We start from the raw sequence: 22,055 nt of genomic DNA on the forward strand, positions 1-22,055 counted from the left end.
CTACAGGATCAGGCTCACAGCTGGAAAGACAAGACCACACTGCCCTGGGATTTTCCTCAGTATTTTTCTCTTCTTTTTTAAACAGACTTTTGCGTTTGTGTTGTTTACTTTGAGATATTTGTACAATTCTTTCGATTTTTCTTTCCTTTTTTTCTCTGAATTTATTTTTGAAAAGCTGCATAGATAGGCTATAGATGACTGTTTACATGCATTTTTACGACATCAGGATCAACAGGGAGAAGACAAGCCAATCAAAAGACTAAATACTAAACAATAACAGAAACCTGAGGAAAAGACTCAACACGCACCACAGCATATCAAAAAAAAAAAATCAACTGGTTTCAACTTGTTGGTTCTTTTTATACTCCACGATTTTGGGTTGGTTCATTTTGTTTATTGAGTTGTTATAAAGTCAGTGTACAACGACAAGCCTGGAAGCACTTGCAGGAAAAGTGCATTTAATACATAAACAAAACGTGAAAAAACAAACTTGTACAAAAAGGATGTTTTGATTCAAACATATTTCTAGTCTGTGAAGTTGCTTTGTAATATTTTTCGATGTGCATTATTACTCTGATATTGTAGTTGTTATGTGCTACTACATGTGTTATTTGTAAGAGTGAGAATAGCTCGAGCATCCACGCAATGATTGTTTATGTATTTTCTAATGTTTGGAATGTTTTTCTCAGTTAGACTTGTGCCATGTTTTTAAGATAAGCTAATTGTTTGTCCCCCCTTCTGTGGATATGAGGACAAAGCCTTTCTTGATCTTGTCCGTTTTATCCAGGCCTCAAATTAGTGCAAAAAAAAGGCTTCAAACGAAAATCGAATCATCATAATTATCGCGTCATGCCATCTCAAAGTGCCCTATTAGCTACAGTATATGTAATGTGCATTGCTATACTTTGCATTAACTACCAAAGCTTTATTTCCATGAATGTTTCTGTGGCTAGAGTAGCTTTGTCCATTGAACCTGCCTGAGCTGGAGTCGAATGGAACCGGAGCCCAAATATTTAAAGATTGGAGCGATCCTGTTATGTGCTGATACATATTTTATAGGGCTGATGATGGGGCCATTTTCTGCTCTCTGCTGGCAGGTTTCTATCTGTTGTTGGAAATCCAAGTGATATGACTAGTATTGCTAGTATTACTATCAACGTTTGTGTAAAATATAATGATGATGTACTGCTTCAGGTGTTCAGCTGAATTGTGAGTGAGATGTGGCTCTCAGCTCATATCCAGTACAGGTGTGATGTGATGCACTTTGCATTATCACCAGATACATGTTATTGTTGTTTTTTGCTCTAATGTTCACTGTTGCCTCATTCATTTTAGCACTTTTTTTGAGAATGATTTCAAGTGTTGTGAATTTGTTGTCATTTAATTTTGAGTAGTAACAACGCCCAGGAAAAGTGTACTGTACATCTGACATCCATCATTAGCCCTTTTTTCTATTTAATCTTCCTCCATCCTGATTCTACTATAAACCACCACACACACACTTGGTTCGCCCATCCTTCAGACTGAGCTATATGTTGCGAGCAACAATCTATCGGCTGTAACTTTGAAAGTGGGTTGCTGCTCCTTTTCGAGGGCCTCCTGACTTTCAGGGGAAGGATATTAACTTTAACTGAAACTCAGTGGTGTGTGTGTTTCACTCTCTGCTTTCTCTTCCTGTTTGCCCCCCTTCCTCTCTCTCCTCTCTGCTCTTTTGTCCCTCCCTGTGGCTATGCTGTGTTAACACCATGCAGTCATAAGACAAAGCCCAGAGAGCTGAAACACAAATGTGTTTATTATACACTCACAGAACCTCCTGTGTCTTGTATTTCTGTTTTTCCTGTAGTGGCTAAAAGACATTTCTGATGAGTGAAAAGCCTTCTGAGTGGAGACTAGCAGTACAATCCTCTGTGTACTGCAGAAAGTACAACATGTGTTGTAGCTGCTAAGGTTTACATTTGGAAGATGAGTAGTTTCCCTATCCGTTTAGATTAATTGGACATAGGCCATGTAATGTACAAGGGCATAACTGTATACGGGCATATAACATTGCACACACACGCACACATGTACACACACACACAACCCACACACACACAACCCACACGCCTCTCTCTACCACTGTCTTGTGTCAGACAGCACAACCCTACAGCAGATTGTTTTGTAGTAAGGCTCTGCCTATGTTGTCTTGCCTGCATGCTGCTTTTGTTTTACATTGTACATAGATCTTAATTTATTTTCCATAACGTGTATATTAACAATCATTGTAGCATCGTACTGTAACAATGATTGATTTCATACATTTAAATGTTGCTCTTTTTTGCTCTAAGACAAGCAGTATTTTTAGGTGATGAGGAGCTTTTTTGATTGTTCACAATCCTGCACTCTTTTTCATGTGTAAATCTGTCAAAACTGTGTTTGTATTAAAAAAAAAAAAAAATAGAAGAACATAGAAAAAAACCATAGAAATGGAGAAAGTGATTCTGGATTGTGATTGGTTGCATCTTGTTGGTGATTCTATCTTATTTCCTGGCTCCGTCATCCCCGGGGTTTGCGTCCAGGGCTCATGGAGGAGGTGGGGACGGGGGGGGATTCCTGTGTCCTGAAGCTCTGTACTCTTGATAAATGTGCATTTGTGAATGTGCATGAAAAAAAAATGACCTAAATATTGTGGAAGTTCTCTTTAAATCCCTTCTGTCCTACCATGACATCTGATGTTGTAAAATGTCCTGCAGACAGAAGACAAGCACTTTGGTATAAAGATTGACAGATTGGACACAGGAACTGACCCCGGTCCAGAGAGAAGACCGACACCATACCAAGATCCTGCTGGAGAAAATCAACTCGAAACTGATCCCAGATCTGACTGAGCTCTAGCCAACTTCTCTAGTGCTGTACATGGAGTTGAATATATCATGAGCAGATCTGGGATCTTAATATACTCGCTGGAGGCATTTTGATATGCTTCTCTGTGAGTGCTGGTAAAAACAAATCTTTCAGTGACCAGTGTCTGTGATTGGTAGACCTGCTCACAGAGATACAGTATGTGTAACCCATTGACAAAAATAGGGTTATTTTGTACAGTTTGTGACCGATTAGATGGTGATAACGCAAGCCCTGTCATCACATTTTCTCATGGGTGAAAACCACTGATGATTTTACTGTTTTTACTGCTTGCTGAAACCCCATGATGTAAAAGTGCTTGATATCTCTGCATCCTCTTCCCTCCTCTCTCTCTCTCTCTCTCTCTTGATGTTGTATCCTCTCTCTAATCTAGGTGAATGTGATAGTTCTTGTAGTTTGGTAGATGGATGTACTACTTTGATAAGATACAAAAAAAAGATGATAGAATAAATACATTATGTGGTTAAATGTGATTTTAAGAGACATAAGACTAAAGAAAGGAACATGTCTTACTGTCCGACCCATCTTCGAGTCCCTTTTACAGAGTAGTTTGTACATGTCGAGTGTATAACACTGTACTATGATGGTTTTCCTGATGGTATTTGTATTTCTGTATACACTTTGGTGATCCTGTCATATCTGGGTTTTATAAACCACGCTTATTTTTAAAACTCTCGCCCTGCCTCTGGACTCTTTTTATTTCTCTCTCTCTAGTCTTCAGGTTTACTGTGAAAATGTACCTCATGCTGACTGCATTGTAGCTTCAATAATCTGATAATTTAGGAACATAAATGTGAATATTGATCTCAAACAATAATGTGTGCCCTCTCCTCTTCTATCCCGTCCCATCATTTGCTCTAACCTGTCCTGTTAGTCTCTTACAGTCTCCAGTTCCACTCAGTTGGCCTGGTTCTAGTTCTGCGTAACTCCTCGGATGTTTCTGTCTTTCCTGGACAAACTCTGGTGTGCATGTGAGGCTCGACTTTAACTTAACTGTGCCACCAAGTGTATCTTCCCCTTTAGTGAGGCTTGTGATGCAACTCTGTGAGTATATGTAAACATGCCCACATGCTCTCTCCCTCACAGACGTGCACGTCTGCACACACATTTCTCCAGTACATGGTTATTTGGTTTACTTTTTTTGTTGCATTGTGCTTGTATTAGTTTTTGTGTGCTCTGTTATGGTTTTACGATTGCTATTATTTTAGATTTGTTAGCTATATTTATTGTTTTCAGTGTCTATGGGGTGTATTGCGACACTTTTGCACTTGAAGTAGAATTGGCTCGATCCATGTATACTCAGATAAAAGGTAAATGCAGCTTAGCCTTCAGTCGTTCACCTCCCACCAGCATGTCGTGATGCTTCAGTTTCTAAACGTTGCCAAGCAGAGGTGCGGTCGGTCTGGCGTTGCGAGGCAGAGACTTTAAAGTAGGTCCTGACAAGATTATGGTCTTGACAAGATTGACAACCCTGTCCAAAGGAGGATATGAGGAACTTGTCCAAAAGCATTGGCAAGATCCAGGGATATGACACAGGGATTTCTTCCTTCCCTTTGGGCAGCTTCACTCTGATACCATTATGCTCAGTGTGGCGGGTAGCGTGTACGAATCATCCTGAAAAGCCTGGGAGTCTTACTTTTTGCACAGAGGAAGCACCCACAAAATAGGAGAATACTTCAGTTAACAGTTTTCATAAACATTTGCTTTTCTGACTTGTCTGTTAGCTGTGTTTTAGCCTTTTTGGCCTTTATCAAGTGTGCCAGTTACTTCCTCTTATGCAGAAGGCTTCACTGATTCACATCTGACTATCCGGTGTAATCATCAGATTATTGCATTCAGTGTGAATCTATGTTTACAGATTCTATATCCTTATTAAATATAGCCTTACCAAGCCAACAAACAAAAGACTTGACACAACATTTAAGAAGGTCACAACTAGGTTGTTTATTTCATGATAACTGATACAGGATAAATGTTATACATTCTTTTTTAACACTGATATTTTGCTTTTATTTTCAATGTCAGTATGCAAAAAAGACAACAATGCAAAGTAAACATTTGGTGAAATCATGAATATGATACATAATTTGAATGCTTCATAACATTAAACCAATTAATTTTAAGGACTCCTTGTTGCCCTGGTGATAACTTGTTTAGATTAGCTACAACACAAAAAAAGGAAAAAAAGATGACCAAAAACAAAATGAAAACATCAAGAGTTGGCTGACAGCAAACACTGTAAAGAACCATATGATCTTCAGATGCATCAATCAACATACTCATGTAAATGCATATATAAAATACAGAATCACCGTTGTATATATGCACATACAGTAATAATGCAATTACTAGAGTTGTAGAGTCTGTACTGGGCATACAAACAGACAAAATGAAGAGAGCAGGACACACATACATACACACATTTACCATATCTCTCCGTATAAACACGCATAAACCAACCAACCAACAAGCAAAAGGCTCTCTGGCTTTAGAAGCTAAAAACTACATTGGACTTAAAAAAAGAAAGAGACATTCACATTTCCGAAACAAACTCCATGATCTCATAATCTCCCGACTGACCAACTGTCTCTGTCCATCAGTATGATCAGCTTGCAGTGCCGATTGCCACCAGAGAAGCGAGGACGATGATGGTGATGCTGAGGATGATGAAGAGCTCCTTTTGTGCCATGTCCAACCCTTCGCATCGGGGCGGGGGTCCAGTCCCAACAAGTCAGTCAGGGCCAAGTTCACTCCAGTTCATTACCTCACTGTCTCTCTTGGTCCTATTCTCCACAGCACTCCTCTTACTGTGCACTCACTCACTGACTCACCATTCACTGGACTGGTGGAAATAGGGGCTCGCGCTTTTAGCCCATTTGCCCAAATGTCTCCACTGGGCTTCTTTCTTTCTTCAATCCATGAGGGAAAGTGAATGAGTGAACATGTTGTGGAGGAAGGTAGAGAACTGGGACTGCAGCTGTATGTCTATGTAGTGTGTATGTCCTGTATGTCCATGCATTTGTCTGTGTGTGTGTGTGTATATATGTCCATCTCTATCCAGTCCTCTAGGGCGAGGCAGGGGGTTTGCTACCACTGTAATGAACTTGGTATCTGTTGACTGCTTGCCCTTTCACCTCGGTAGACAGGCAGGTCGTCTTGCAGGGGATCATGTCTTCTTCCTCCTCACCCATTAGCCAATCCTGGACCGAGCGTTCGGCTGACGCGGTCACATGATTGGCCAGCCACCCCTGGTGCCACTTGTCAAAGCGTTCGTGCTGGTTCACAGCCACTCTGTGCTGCGACTGTGGAGGGAGAAGAAAGGCCGTTAGAGCCTAATCTATTAGACAAACAAACAGGATTGAATGAGTGTTTGCTCACTGGCAGAAAACGCACAAGCAGGGTTTGATTCTCCCTACACAAATTACCACCCAGATTCTCCAGGTGGGACATCAAATGGTTTAATTTGGAGTCCCAAACACTTAATACACCATGGAATAAAAAAAAATAAAAAAAATCACAATGCTACTCACAACAGGAAAACAATGACATTTAATTAAATCAAGTCTCCACCCTACCTTCCTGGCCTTGACCAGGGCCCCTCGGCGGTACATGTAATCCTCAGAGTTCATGACAAACACCATCTTGTGGGTGTTGAGTTTGAAGCGACAGTCCAGGCTGCCGGCGTTCTCCACACCCAGCTGGCGGTGCCACTCTCTCCTGCAGCGCATGGCCTCCACCTGCCGCACCTGCCAGCGACGGAAACGACGCAGGTTCCTGGAGGAAAAAACACAGGGAGTGGAGATTACTAACCCAAAGAATACCTGTCCATCTTTATACGCTCCTTGGAGAAGATGGCGACACAAGACATCTCCAGTACTATTGTACTTTCATACATGTGGGATAAACAGGGTTCCTACACCTTTTCCATTTCAAAGTTTAATACTTTTTCCAGATTTTTAATTGTTGCTTGGATTTGAATATTTTGGCTGGTGTTCAATTTGATGTGTTCTCAGAGAGGCTGGGCGATATGTCATATGGCGATATCGATCTGAAGATTAATCTTCACAATTATTATTCATCTTCATACATAGTATTGAGGATGATAGGATATTATATTTGAAATGACTGTGGTTCTATAACACCAATATATGACAATATATAGTCATATGTATATTGGACTGAAACCGTGCTTTCCCAGACTTTTAATCAAAACTTTTCAAGACCAGGAAATGGTCGCAGTAATTTTGCTTTTACAGCCTTTCCACACCTGTGTATAGGTTATGTAGATACTACTAAAGTTGCTTTACAGATGATTGAATGTTGCATAGGGTCAGAGGGAGATGAAGTTGGATGAGAAAACACCACTTATACTACAACTGTAGAACCATATAAAACCATATATGTATCATATAAAACACCACTTATACTACAACTGTAGTTACCAAAGACAGCAAGTTAAAGTAGTATCTCTCTGCCATGTTTAACTGTCTCCTACCTGGGCAGAAATACAGGTTTGAAGAAGTATCCCTCTGCCTGAGAGCACAGACTGGACTCTGTTCCTACAAACTGCTCCATGTAGCTGGACAGGCACTGAGGGAGGAAGAGAGTGTTGTCGTTAACAGCAGCACACAAGCACATGTTTTAATGAATATTTAAGTTCAGTCAAATAAAGTTCGGATAAAGGTGTTGGGGGTCAGCCTGTCTGTAAAAGCAAACATTTAAATGTGTGTGTGTGTGTGTGTGTGTGTGTGTGTGTGTGTGTGTGTGTGTGTGTGTGTGTTTTTACCTGTACATCTAGTGGGTCATCAGCCTGGGCCTCCTCGGTGTCCAGTAGCTCGACGGTCATCGTCACATGACCCTTGTTTTGGATAAACATCACCTGATGAGACAAAATGTCAAGACACATAGGTTAACCTACAGTAAATCAACACACTACAGCCACTAACGACGACTCCGGGTTTCAAGTCAATAATGAGTCAATGAGATTAAAGATGTTATGTTCTCTAGGAGTCTTGCCAGGTACGGCTTTGGTTCAAAAGAAAGGTCTTGACGGTTGTAGCACCTTATGCAGTAATGTGGAAGTGCATCGATAGACTACGTGTTCATCTTGCTGTAGGGCAATTGGCTATACATGAGTAGTGTCACTGTTGCCAAAATTTCAGCATATTATTTTATTATTAAATTTAGCACTCCTTTCAGGTCAGCTTGAGTTATATGGCATAGGAAGTGGTACAGCTACTATCAGGTTGCAAAGGTTCATGTCTCTAGCATGGGACATCTCAAGAGAAACTTGAACTTGAAAATGAATTCTGAAGGAAAATGATTAGCCTCGAGTAAAATAATAGGGTTTTAGCTCTACAGTCTTAAAACCCTAAATATTAATGAGAAATGATTTGGGTTTGTTTTTTTTAAATCACCCATCATTATCTTGAAGCAGCTCTTCTAACCTGTGACCCTGCCTGCCTTCTATGGTACTATATCATATGGTACTGTATTGTCATTGACTACGTTTACATGGACTGCAATAATCTGACTATTGACCTTATTCTAGTTAAGACAATATTTCGATTAAGGTGTTTACATGAGTTGCTTATAGAATATTCCATTCATATTCCCATTTACATGCTACAGAGCATAGTCCGATTAATGACTGGAGACGCACGCCCACATTACGTCCCTACGTCCTACGTCCAAGTTTCCCTCCGTAATTTAACCTGAAACCCATTCTGTCATGTTGCTATAGTGGTAGGGACAAAATGTTGGGACTTCTTTTTACTGGTGGCAGTCATCTTTTCTTTTGTAAACAAGTTGCACAACACTCACTGGAAGCTAGAGCATGCGTCGTCAAGCAGTTGGATTGCCATACGTGTCGCAAAATGCTGCGAAAAGTCAGATAGGACGTTATAGTGCGATTAAGGCCATTAATGCCTAAGGTTATTAACATGTCTACAATGCACTTCAATAATGCGACTAAGATTGGAATACTCCACATGTCTTAATTCAACTATTGCTTACTCCGACTATGACCTCATTCGGGTTAAGGTAATCAGAAAATGCTGTTAACATGGCAGTGTCTTATTCAGAGTATTGTCTTATTCTGGTTAATATCGGAATATTGCAGTCCGTGTAAACGTGCTCACTGTCATCATAAGCCAGGGACGCACTACACAACTGAACAGACCATGAAAAAAACTGGACATCACACATTTGACAGCTACATCGTAGAGGCGCAAACACCTGGCAAGTTGGATTTGGGGATCACACACTACCTGAGTACTAATGCCACACGCTCTTGCACTACTACAACACAAAACCAAACCAAACATGGAAGTAGAGCATTTTTCTTTCCACAATTCCTGTATTTTTTCCTCTCCTTCATGCTCAACGCTTACTGTTACTGTAAGTCTCCGTTCCCATTTGTGTTACTGACCAGCTCACCTGCTCACTCTACAGGAGTGTGAAAAGTGTCGTCTAGATTTGAGTAAAAGATAAACAAATAATCATGATGGTCCTGACTGGACCGGGAGGCAAGAGATTTAAAGGAAAAATCCACCCTAAAACAGCCATTGCTTGTATTTCTGAGCCCATTTTATTGTTTGGTGTTGTATTTTTCTTATTCCTGCGAATAACTGGACAAACATACGTCACATGGAGATATTTCCAGCCCAGCTAAAATTAAGTTTAATCGCTGAAACATTTTCAGCTATTTCCATTCTTCTCAGCTATACATCAACGGTAAAACATCAGAATCAAAGAGCTTCTTTCTAGACCCATTTTACACAGACATTGAGGTAGTAGCAGCAGCCTCAATAGACCATACTCCAATGCAGCCACAAGATGTGCTGCGCGGACACAAACACAGACATGCTCCAATGTTAACAAACTAGTTGGCTAGTTATCTATATTTCTATGCCCCAACTCCCCCCTTTGACTGAAAGCAACAAGTTCAGGCACGATCTCTAGGATTTTGTTGAAAATGTAGGAAATGACTAACTGAAGTAGAAGTAGATGAGGCAGGTTGAGGGAAAGCAAGTACACCAAAAAAGTAAATTATAACACTTCATCACAAAATAACCAATGGAATGCATTGAACATCACAAACTGATGATATCCAACAGTGTAACAGTATCCAACGGTGGATTTTTCCTCTAAGTCCTTAACGCTCACACACTACAAGATCACCTGTGCTGCCCATTGCGATCGCACCAAACTAGCACAGACTCTGTCAGTCCAATCAGTTCAATCAGGCGTGATGGCCAAATCATGGCTATTCATCGGCCTAAATATCACGTAGTGTGTCCCCAGCCATAGTCATTACATTGAAGCAGTTACTCAGCTGTGGTTATCTCCATCTTCCATTCTATTGTACTATATTTCCAGGATTTTGCCCTCACCTTGAAGCAGTTCTCTTCAGCCATGACTCTCTCGGCCTTCCACTGATAGCTGGTCTCCCAGGCTGCTCTGACGCACTGGGAGGACAGGTTTCCCCCTGCCGCGCCCCTCTTCCTCTCAGCCAGGTACAGATCGGCCACCTGCAGACACACCTCGTCGCTCACTAGGTGCTGCAGCTACAGTGGTGGAGGGTGGGGGATTAGAATTTGACAAAAAAAAAAATTCAGGAAGGAGAAAAGGTTAGATTTGCAAATGGTAGATTAGGGCTGTGACATAGAACAAAAATTACAATTCGAATATTTAAATATGAAATGCATATAAAATCAATAATAAACAATATTTTATTATACATTTTTTCAATCAATAATGTTAATATATTTCTAGTGTTATACTGGGTATGTCCCCTAGAGGGCAATATAGTCAAGGTTTTGACAGAAAGACTGACAACCGTCGGGCTGTTTTGGAACGTCAACGTGTTCGCCGCTATTTACAAAAAAAGAAAAAAAGTAGGAATGTCTCATATTTGCTAAACGGACGGTGATGAATCCATCCGTCCAGACAGGTGTTTAAAGTAGGTCCTGACAGCGCTGCCCGGACAACGGACAGCTCTTATTGAAAATGAATTGAAATGAACGGAGACGGACAGACACAACGGATTCTCTTGTGTGCTAATAATTTTTTCATCGGGTGCTCCTGCAGCTGCGGGACGAGTGGTAGTAGCCATTTTTCAACTTATTTAAGTTTTGTTTCCTGTTTAGATCTATCCAATTGTATTGGCTATTTTGATCACGTGAAACTGTGTTCAAAATAGGCAATACAAATGGATAGCCAATATTGAACATTCCCTTTAAAGTTCGAATGTGGCATTCAGTGATTGCGTTCGATAATTTATCGATTACCGAATGTCAATGTCACAACACTATGGTAGATTATCAAGTTATGTGGGCTCGCTGTGAAAGTGACCGTTGCTTACCTGCCGGATGATGTTATGGATGAGCTTGTCGATGGTGAAGCCTATGTAGGCGTGGATGGTGAACATCTCCCTCAGTGTGTCCTCATACTGTGTGGACTCCAGGTTGCCGTCCAGGAGGCTACGCACCATATCTAGGAAGGCTGGGTAGTACTCCTCTAACTCCACCTCACCTGTGGAAGGCAGGGGAAATCACACGTTATAATATCATGTCATTATAATGTAATATTACTAATCTATCCTGTTTCATCACAGTTGTACCATATCAAGGAATGTTGGGAGTATTATTTAAGCTCCATCTCATCTGTGGAGGGCAGGGCAAAAAAGACCCATTGTAATACGTTATCATACCCTATCCTTATGATACTGTGCATGACTACACACGTGTGGTGCAGAAGAAAGCACTGTATGTTACATCTCCTGTAATCCCAGCTCACCTGGGACAAAACGTTACACAATTCTACACTTAACATATAACCAGGGCCAGTACAATAATAGCACACTGATATGATGAGAAAGCAGTACACCTAGCAAATTTATTCATGTTTCATTGTCACATTTTGAACGTTGGAGCTTTCAACGCCTTCCTGTTCCAAATGCTGACGAGGCAGTCTACATACCCATGTCCAAAAAAAGCTTAATTTGCATCAGTCTTTCTAGACATCTGGAGCATTTCAAACAAGCCTCATCCTGTATCATTTGACCAAACGCCATGAACACAGGCTTATTTAACTTTAGAAGACCCATTAACATCAGAAAAAGTTAGATCTAAATGCACTTTCTGATACAGTACTTAGTAATTCAAACAAAATAATGTATCAATCCCCAGTACATAATATCTATTTTAAAGCTATGAATCAAAGATTAAGAAGCTATGAAAAAACAAAATAACACCATCTCCAACAGTGTACCTACTTTTCCATGTTGGGTCACATATGGCAACTAGTTGACTGATTTGAAATCAGACCATACCAAGGTGGATACACTTGACCAGTAGTTGTACTTACTAGGCTGTTTGAGGCGTAGCTCCATGGCTAGGTCACAGGCCTTGTCCCTCCTTCCCTCTGCCAAGAGCAGCCTCTCCCTGCTCTGCTCGGCCCTGTGCTCCAGCAGCTGCCGCTCTGCCTGCCGGTAAACCCGCAGCAGCCGCGAGCACAGCGTCTGGTGCAGCCGCAGAAAGAAATACCAGTTGTTGTTGACGAAGAACAGGTTGTAGACGCCATCCAGCTCTTTCTGGTGCTCTGCTTCAGGGTCGCGCAGGTCCACCTTCTCCCCGGCCACAGCTGAGCTCGTCTCCATAGGGGTAGAGCCGGGGGTGGATCCGCCAGTCCCTCCAGGCTGGCTGGTGCTGCTGGAGGTGGTGGAGGCCTCCGTGTCTGCAGGTTGGGACGGGCTGCAGCGTCTCCGCCTGGACTCTCCGTTCAGCTGCTGCTGGGGTTGGGACTGGGTCTGGGTCTGGGTCTGGGTCTGGGACTGCGACTGGGCTTGTTGGGGTTGAGACTGGCTACCTGTGGCTACCCCTGCTCCTGGTGCATTATTAGAATTACCACTTCCTCCTCCTGCTGCTGCTGCTGCTGCTGCTGCTGCTGATGCTCCTCCTCCTCTCTCTCCTCTCTCTCCTCCCTCCTCGGGCTCGACCTCCTCATCTGTCCAGTCTTCAGTATCGCTGAGCTCGCCTCGGCGGGAGAAGAACAGGTCGGGGACAAAGTGCTGGATGATGCGCTTAATGTGGTCCTTGTCATCTTTGTGGATGGTGGGCTGACGTTTGACATGGTAGATGATGAGTGAGGCGGCATCCTCCAGGATCTGCTTGTCCTCATAGGTAAACACCATGTGAGGCTCACTGGATGAGGCCGAAACAGAACCAGAACCGTTCCGGCCCTGCTGGCCCACACCGCCCTCCTCTGTGCTCTGCTCCTGACGCTGAGATAGACAGAAAAACACAGAGATTAATGCAGGAAGACACAGTGACAGACTGATGATTTTGAAAATTAAAAATAATGGCTTTTAAATGGGTTTCATGGACCCTAGGGAAATTAAGCTACCTATAAAGGACCATGTAAACCTTATGATCAAGTAAAAAATTGATTATCACCTAAATTGTAGCTGTGAGGTTTTTCTGTGACAAAGAAGATGAAAATGGAAACACTACACAATACAAAGAGAGTAGAAAATAGTGGAAAAAACTGACTCAGTGTCCCTAGTGATGGCTGGGCCAAGACGAGCCACACCTCCAGGCATGTGCACTTCAAAGTGTTTAACATCAGCGCAATGGCAATATGTTAACCACTGTGCCTACGGCCCAGCCCAAAAATTATGCATCAATGTTAATTTACACTCCAAACCTTGTGATTATCTTTTCATGTTATGAAAGCCCTAGTGTGAAACTGGCAGATAAGGAGAGAGGTGCTAGATCTACCTCATCATAGACGCTCTCAATCTCATTGAGAAGACTCTTTGAACGCAGGGCCTTCATGTCATTCTGTTTGAAGTTGACCCCTTGGTGGTCCAGGGACTTGAGGTAGGCCTTCTCATACTGCTCCCTCCAGATCTTGTTGAAACCCTGCTGGGCCTCTCTCCACTCCTCCTCCTTGGCTTTCAACCTGTAGAGGAGGACACACCTGGGATGAAGATACTTCACACAACACGAAGCATGTTTATGAGTGTGTCATATTAATGTGTGAGTCTGTGCACCTGCTTGTGCATACGGCAGTTTGATTGTAAGGATCCATGTGTCTGTGGGAGGGAATGTGCGAGTACCTAAGCATGCATCTGTTGGAGCATTTGTGTGGGAGCCTACCACATGTAAAACACTTCCAAGTGCCTATGTACAATATAGTGAGTACACAAAACACAGTTTTCAACACAGCTGGTTTGATTCACCATCGTTGATAGGAGGCACTGAGAGAGCAATGCCTGTTGATAGAAGGACCTAATCAAACCTTAATGCTGCCAACAAATCAACATTTTCATCACAGTATCAATTGGTTAAAAATCCCTGCTGGCAACCTTAATGAAATACGCTGTCTAACTGCAGGCAACAAGCTCCTTTCCCAATACAGAATTTTGATTGAAGGTAAATTTAATTGGAGTATTCCACCAATATGTCTGATCCACCATAATGGTAATGCATGCACTTATGAAAGTATATAATAACTGGCTATGTATTGGATTTGTTCAGAAAGCGTGGCAGATTTTGCCCGCCTTGCGTCTAGCACAGTTGCGTTTAGCACAGTGGAGATGACACTGCAGAAGCTGGTTGAAATCTGAGTGGGACTGAGGTGGTGAGAGGGAGGCAGAAGAATTAAGCTTCCAATCTGATTTTCTGTCACTGAGTGTCTGTCCTGTGAAGATATTTGAAATAATGCCGAACAACAAAGACAAAATGACAGCCCTAACCTCTTGAGCACCACAGGCACGGCGGTGGCGGGACTCCTCTTCAGCCCCTCAATGATCTCAGGGGCCTTGTCACCATAGATACGGTAAACGGCACGGCGCTGGATGACCTCAGAGGTTCCGCCCAGGCAGTCATCCAGTCTAAATCGATCCTGGTCCTCGGGCGAAAGGCGGGACAGCTTCTTCTGGACGCTCTCTAGAACCCGGATGGTGGCCAAGTTGGTCTCCAGGACAACGTCCAACTAGGGATGGAGAGTTATGGACACAGAACCTTTAGGAAGGCACTAATTATACAAGAAGGTATCTGTTAAAGCTCATTATCTCAACTTTTACAGGAAGAAGATTTTACAAGAATTGTTGGGATGCGCCTACCTCAAACCTTTCATCCTCACAGCGATGCAGCTGCTCCTCGTAGGGAGTCTTCTTCGAGCTGACGAAGGTGGAGTCCTCAGACCAGGAGGGGAACGACACCCAGGTGTCATTCAGCACCTTCTCACACACACAAACAAACACATAGAGACTCGTCTCAATCCAAATTACTCTGCACACAACAGGTTGAACACTCCAGGGTGCTGGCGGCGGCAGGAAACACAATGTAACAAAACTTAAAGGATAAGGCTGGTGTTTTTTAATGCATTGCTTACCGTCAACAAATCCTATGAAAATAACAAAATCAACAATGCGTTTGCTCTACTCCCGTTACTTTCTGACTTCCCACGTACCGTTTTTAGCCGTCAACCCAGAAGTCATTGGCTCCAACTGTAAGCTACAAACCTTGAAATACAGCTCACAAAGACATAGTTTCAATTTTAAAAATCGCTAACTGTTACCACGAAAAGTCAGGCTGTTGTAGTTATTACCAAATCAAATTCAAATGGGAACAAATTCTTCATTACGCCGGGGACTATTTTCGGTGCTACGGAACTACTTTCCTGAGATCGCAAACGTGTCTACAGCCGGCTTATTAAGTTGTTTGAGGAAAAAGTCGGCTGGCCCGGTGCATTGTGATGATGAAATATGCTGCCCAGAGCAACGGCATGGCTCTTTGACGTGTTTTTTTTAAAGATTTATTTTTTAGGCATTTTATGCTTTTATTGACAGAGATAGTGTGAGAGAGAGACAGGAAGGTATGGGAGAGAAAGAGGGGAGGACATGCAGCAAATGACCACGGGCTGGATTCAAACCTGGGTCGCTGTGGGAAGGACTGAGCCTGGGCACCAGCTACATGGACGAGACTTGTTGGCAAAACAAAATCATTGCTGATTTTGTTATTTTCATAGGATTTGTTGACGGTAAGCAATGCATTAAAAAACACCAGCCTTATCCTTTAAGTAGTCCACCGCACTCAAGGAGAAGACAAGCCAACTATGATTTATGCCGTTACTTTATTAGGCAGATTAAGATATAGCGAACAACGCGTTTCACCTAAGCTTCATCAGGTTCCTGATGAAGCTTTGGCGAAACGCGTTGTTCGATAGTTGGCTTGTCTTCTCCTTGAGTGCGGTGGACTACTTAAGTTTTTTTTTTAAACACATAGAGAGTTTATCTTTAGTCATCAAAGGGAAAAACTTTTTAAATACTAATTAAATACTAATAAATCACATCACACGCACTGATCTAGTACTAAATCCATAAGGAAATGTAAGTAGGTGTACCTCCTTGCATATGGCAGTGCGTCCGCTGCATTTAGGCTGCTGGTAGGTCTTGGGCAGTGCTCTGTAGCTGGACCCCAGGCGCTTGCAGGAGGCGTAGTCCACCTCCCGGCCCCCTCCCCCCTCCATGTAGCGATCTGACAGCCCTGACGCAGCATGAGAGAGCTCTTTGTCCCCCAGAAACGACTTGAACTGTGTGTACAGTTCGGGAAACTTCCTGGAAGGAGATAGAAGATGAATGACACATGAATGAGGAGCACAACAGGAGACCAGACACCAAGTGATTCCCATCAGAACAATGATACCAGTTTGAGTATGGTGTGGATAAAAATCAGTGTTCTATCATGTATCCAAGTGCCATTTTGTTCTTTCATTTGGCACAATTAAGTTCATAACTGTTATTTATTTTCATTAGGTATAGTCATATACACTGAATTATAAACAACATCAACATGCATAACAGTTGCTGTTGCCCTTCCCAGCAGTAATACCAGTATGCCTCTTTTACAAGACCAGACAGTAGTGTCTGCACCTTCTGCATGCTCACTGGAGCCACTGTATCCATCAGTCATCGCTTTATCCAATTCACTCATCTATTCATTCATTTCTCTCATTTTATCTAGCCATCTCTCACATTCATCCATCTCAATCTTTCCATCCACTCACCCCAGGAAAGGAGTGACTAGCTGTAGCAGCTCAGCTCCTGAAACGACTTCCTGGTTAAACAAGGCGATGCAGCGCAGGAAGTTCTCATACACTTCCTGGCTTTTAAACAGGCGACGGACCTAAATGAAGTGTGGGGTAACAAGAGAAAAAGCATTGCTGGTGAAGTGGGTCAGACAAATCGTATGTGTCAAAAAGACATCAAGAAAGACAAAGACAGCAAGAGAGGAACAAGGAAAAAATAAAAAAGGAAGTGGGGTGATAGTGGGCGAAAGGAATTATGAGACTCAAGGATGGAAGAAATCTAACATTGCTGAATTGGAAAATGATGCCTCACCTTATCAAAGAAAGTGAATTCTCGTAAGACTCCATGCTTGCCAACCGAAGCAAAGGACTGATCTTTGGTACAGGAATACTTCATTTTTTTCTAAATAAAAAAAAAACCCCAACATTTTAATAATGATCCTTTATTTTCAACACACAAAGAGACAATAAAACAAAATATTGTGCAGATGAAACTTTGTGATGAAGAATATACATAGCATATTTCCTGGGCTAGATATTTCAGATAGAGAATGTGTTCTGTCACAACAATACCTTGAGTAGTGGGGTCATGTGTTGCAGGAGCATGGGCCTGGGTCTCTTCTTGCTCTGTTTGGTTATCATGTCCTCTTCATCCGGCCTTTTCAGCTGCTCTTTCCCCCCTGTCAGCGAGCTCCCTGTGAACTACAGGAGAGGAAGCACACAGGAAAGTTGGCCAAGGAGACATATAGCTCTTTAGACTGGTCTGTGTTACTTTTGAATTATTTTTCAACTACTGCTTCCAAAAAATGCTGTGTGAAAACCAATCGCTTTGCCAGAAATGCCTGGATCTTGCTTTGACTATTAAATGGGGATATTATCAGGATGACAAAATAAAAATAATCTAAGTAGAAGAGTGCTAATGAGAAATGTCATTAGCGATTTATATAACGTGTGTCGAAAAATTCTGAATCAATTGTTGGTCTGGTTCCTAAATTGACCAGTGATATTTAATGTAACAAAAATTTTGATTTATGGTGCATTTTGAAATTGCAACATGATTTATGTCTCCGTCTATGGCTGGCTGACTGACCAGTGATCTCTTGGCATCAGGCAAGAACTGTCCAAACTCAGCCAGCAGGTCTTCCTGTCCCTTGAAAAGACTGGCAACCTTGGAGAACACCTCATCCTCTGTCATCCCACTGCTGCCTCGGCCACCTCGACTCTCCTTCACCTCCAGCTGCTCCTTCTGAGAGGTGTGAGAGGGAAAAATTGTGTTCAATAGTGATGCAGAACTAAACTCAATTAGACCAAGCACAGCCAAGTTGCAATACTCTGGCCTAGTTACACATGACCACTGGTCTTAGAGCAAGAGACACAAACACTGTGAGTGTCCTCTGAGGAACAGATTGCTGTGGGGATTTGATACTGGACAATAATCCTCCAACACTCTCTTTTCTGAACATGTACTTGTTTACTCTCCCCCAGAAATTTCTATTTAAAATTCAAATACCATAAAGCGATCTAAAACTGACTCAGATTCTGGTTGGAATACGAGTGGTGTCAACACTCCCTGCTATAGCTAAAATCCTCAGTCCAATTCTTTGAAATGGTGCAGGAGGAGATAGAGAAAGAATGCAACAAGAGTACAATGAGTAAAAAAATGGAGTATAACTTATCTATACTGATATTATGCTACTAGAAAGCAACTTAAATCACCATATTTTCATTAGGCAAAAATACAATATCAACTAGCTCCATTTCCATTTTGCACATTGTACATGCTGTATTTTAACTCACAATATCTCCACAGTACCTGGTATGTATGCAGAATCTCTAGGAAGGCTCTATAGATCTCTGGGTGGTCCAGGAAACGGTTTTTAATCTTATTGACGTAGCTGATGGCACTGTCAAACTCTACAGGGCTTGGCTCTGAGGCAGGGGGGGACACAGAAGAGGTGGGTGCCTGATTCGGGGTCTCTCTGCTGGTCAGGGGAAGGGAAAGTCTGCTGGGGGGCTCGGGAGGTCCTGTGGTGGTTGAGGAAGACAGGGTCTCTGGTGGGGCCGCCATGACTTCACTGCTCTGGGCAGGTCCAGCCTCAACGTGGGAAACAGAGGTACTACCAGAGGTCGCAGTCACAGCAGGGCTGGCTATACTCTTCCCCTGCTGGCCTGGGGATACCTGGAAATAGCAGTATGATTTAGAGGTGCATTAATGCAAGAAAACTGTGCACAACCTTTTTAGGAAAATCTCTGCCAGCAAAATGACAAGATGGTGGCTTTAGTGTAAAACAATCTTAATGTACTTGTGTTGCTACAGAATATTTAAAGTATTGGTTTTGAGAACTTATCCAATTCAACTGTCTCACCTGGGTAGAGAAAGGAGACTGGAGGAAAACCATTCCATTCTTAGGGATCTCTATCCGATACCCCGGCGGTAGGAAGGCATTGAAGCCCAAGACCAGGTCCGGGTGCCCATGGAAGAGTTGTGACACACGGTTTATAACCCCCGGTGTGTCAATGCTGTTCAAGAGAACAGACAGAAATTTTTAGTGGTGGAACGTTTGACAGAGGAAGTGACCACAAATAAGATTAGCCTCCCCTTGTATGTGCTGCATGAAGACAACCAGTTCATGCTCTCAAACAGGGTCCTGCAGCTCAGTATAAAAAGGAAGGTAGGCTACTCACTAATGACAATCTCATTCATGCCACACTTAAATTCCAATATATGATAAATTGTTGGATAATCACAATAGGAAGCTTTAATGCAATTTCTTACTGATCCATATTAGAACAAAAAGTTACAGGAAATCTATGATGGATCCCTGTATAGGTATATTTTGAAACTTGTCAAATTCCCTACACAGGCTGCGCTATCTTGTAGCGAAAGAGCACATTTTCACAGAATCTGCTATTAAGAATCAATTTATCTCATTAAGGAAATGGACTACTAAAAACCAATAACTTTTGGTCACTGCCTAGATGGATAGTGCTTTAATGCTGTGCAAATTGGACATACAGTTTAACCAATGCTGAGTGTCATCCTTTTCTATGCATCCCTACATTAAAGTTGGTTGTTCTGTATCTGTATAAATTGTCATAGCTACCTCTGTGACTTGAACTCTTTCATGATGTCAAGAAACTTGTTGTATATTCCAGGATCATTCCCAAACCGTATTTTGACTTGGTCCAGATATGACAAGGCATCTTCAACCTAAACACAGAGACAAAATGACAAAATCAATGCAGCACAAAGCAAAATTACAGTCTCACCTGGAACTAAGGAGAAGCATTTTCACAAACATCTTGTTGTGCTGTTCATGAAGCAGATCCAGCAGAGATGCCAAGCCAGTCCTCAAATAGCTTTAAAAATGTTTGACAGGACAATGGCCTGACTACACATCTGTTGTCTAAGGTTCATCGCTAATAATGTTGCCATGCATGATTAGACAGGCAAATACTCCTATTGGGTTCCAAGCGCCTAGGCTAAAAACCGAGAATTTTGCATTGCAGGATTTCTCGATACCGTTTGTACAAAAATGGAACATCTAAATAGCTAGCGTTTGCTGTCTTCATTGACAAGTGAAGTGTTATATCAACAAATACACAAGCTACTGCCAGTACAAATAAATAAATAAACAAGAGTGTATACAAAAAAACACGAAGGCGCATTTGTTCGTTGGACCATATCTGTAATCAGAACCTCCATGTTACGATAAAGAAAAAAATAACAATTTGTTCACACAAAGCATTGTCAAAAATAATCCACGACTGGAGAGGGTTAGCTTAGCTAACGTTAGCCAACAACCAGTGATTTGACAATAACTCCACCACAACACCTACCCAGATACGATTTAATACAACCTGAATACATGTTGTTACAGTTGGTAACTAGCCAACAGTGACGCGTTTGCTAATATGAAAATCATTCATGGTTAAATACTGCAATAACAAAGAAAATTTCAATGAAGCTGCTAATCAAGTGAACTAGCCGTTCTTAGCTAACCAGGCTTGCGTCCTCCACTTTGTTCAGGGTGGCTGAAAAACGAACAAGGAGGAACTTCGAACAACCGAGGTCGGAGTTAACGTTAGCTCACGGTAGCTATTATTGACATCGTAGATAACAAACTACCGTTAACTGTCTTTCGACAGTCACTGGGCCAATTCGTTAATGAAATCTTGCGTCCAAGTCTAACCTTAAATGTCATTGTGTTCTGCCGTTTAGCAATGAATTACTTTTAATAGGCCAGCAAGCTAACTAACGTTAGCCAGCCATTCCTTTCACTACACTCAGCGTTGGGAGAGAAAAAGAAAGCCGCAAATCCCAAGCAATGATCTGACGAACAAAATGGTTCTGACTCTGTGAGGGACTTTTCCCTTCTCGTATTCGCTGTCTTACCTTCAGTTTTTGGAAGTGCTGCTGTTGCACTTGCTTTTGTGTTACAACGTAAGGCTTGTCTTGAATTTGGTTTATTTGCTTCGTGGTGCTGTGTGCCTGAATCTTCGCCATTATCCCGGCGACAGGAGGCTTGAAGCCACTACCACAACTTGAGAAGGAAGCTTCGGTGTATCTCTAGTTGTTGGCTAGCCGACAAATCTTCCTCTTGGTCGGGAAGCCAGCCTGCCAGCAACGTCTAACGCTACTTGCCTAGCTGGACAGTCTCCGCACAACGCAAAGGACGGAAAATCCACCAGAGTGGAGGGTGATGACAAGCAAGCTGCTACTCGCTGCGACTTTGATTAAACGCCATTATCGGTTTAAAGAATAACTGATAACAAGCTGCGACAAGACGAACCCTCGGAAAATAAGCTTAGGGACAATGGTTGCCGTTTATCTTATTTAAAATAAGTATCGCCTGTCTCTTTAAATTCGGCGGCAGCGGTCTGTCTTGGCGTCCGGAAGCCCGAGTAGGAGTGAAAAATTCAACTGCGCAGCCGCATAGAGAGGCGGAGCCGACTTCACAAGAGATTCAGATTGTTCCACACCCCCTTCAATGCTACAAAGAAACAATGTTACTCCGTGCGAAACGATAGCTACAAACTTAGCTAAATCCACAAGA

At 42.3% G+C, this 22,055-nt stretch overlaps 1 protein-coding gene across 1 annotated transcript; it reads right to left on the reverse strand.

Moving 5' to 3' along the window:
• Window positions 1-4,826: 4,826 nt before the first annotated feature.
• sin3b (SIN3 transcription regulator family member B) lies at window positions 4,827-21,882 on the reverse strand. Its single transcript, XM_071921765.2, has 19 exons — window positions 21,395-21,882; window positions 20,103-20,209; window positions 19,365-19,518; window positions 18,812-19,177; window positions 18,089-18,244; window positions 17,572-17,700; window positions 17,312-17,401; window positions 16,978-17,096; window positions 16,315-16,528; window positions 15,032-15,148; window positions 14,663-14,901; window positions 13,683-13,866; window positions 12,271-13,186; window positions 11,267-11,436; window positions 10,296-10,469; window positions 7,688-7,780; window positions 7,397-7,491; window positions 6,477-6,675; window positions 4,827-6,203 (listed from the first exon to the last, which is right to left on the reverse strand). Exons 1-19 carry the CDS (start codon window positions 21,503-21,505, stop codon window positions 5,967-5,969), a joined length of 3,870 nt encoding a protein of 1,289 aa, XP_071777866.1. The 5' UTR covers window positions 21,506-21,882; the 3' UTR covers window positions 4,827-5,966.
• Between the last annotated feature and the right edge of the window lie 173 nt (window positions 21,883-22,055).

This window comes from Centroberyx gerrardi, chromosome 9 (genome assembly GCF_048128805.1).
Source record: "Centroberyx gerrardi isolate f3 chromosome 9, fCenGer3.hap1.cur.20231027, whole genome shotgun sequence".
NCBI lineage: Eukaryota > Metazoa > Chordata > Actinopteri > Beryciformes > Berycidae > Centroberyx > Centroberyx gerrardi.

Bases quoted from the DNA above. Each gene is read 5' to 3' on its own strand.
- sin3b (XM_071921765.2), bottom strand. From the start codon at position 21,505: ATGGCGAAGATTCAGGCACACAGCACCACGAAGCAAATAAACCAAATT. The intron at 18,245-18,811 runs GTACTGTGGAGA...CACACCTCTCAG, and splicing joins AGATTCTGCATACATACCAG to AAGGAGCAGCTGGAGGTGAA. The intron at 15,149-16,314 runs GTACACCTACTT...GTGTGTGAGAAG, and splicing joins GCACTGCCATATGCAAGGAG to GTGCTGAATGACACCTGGGT.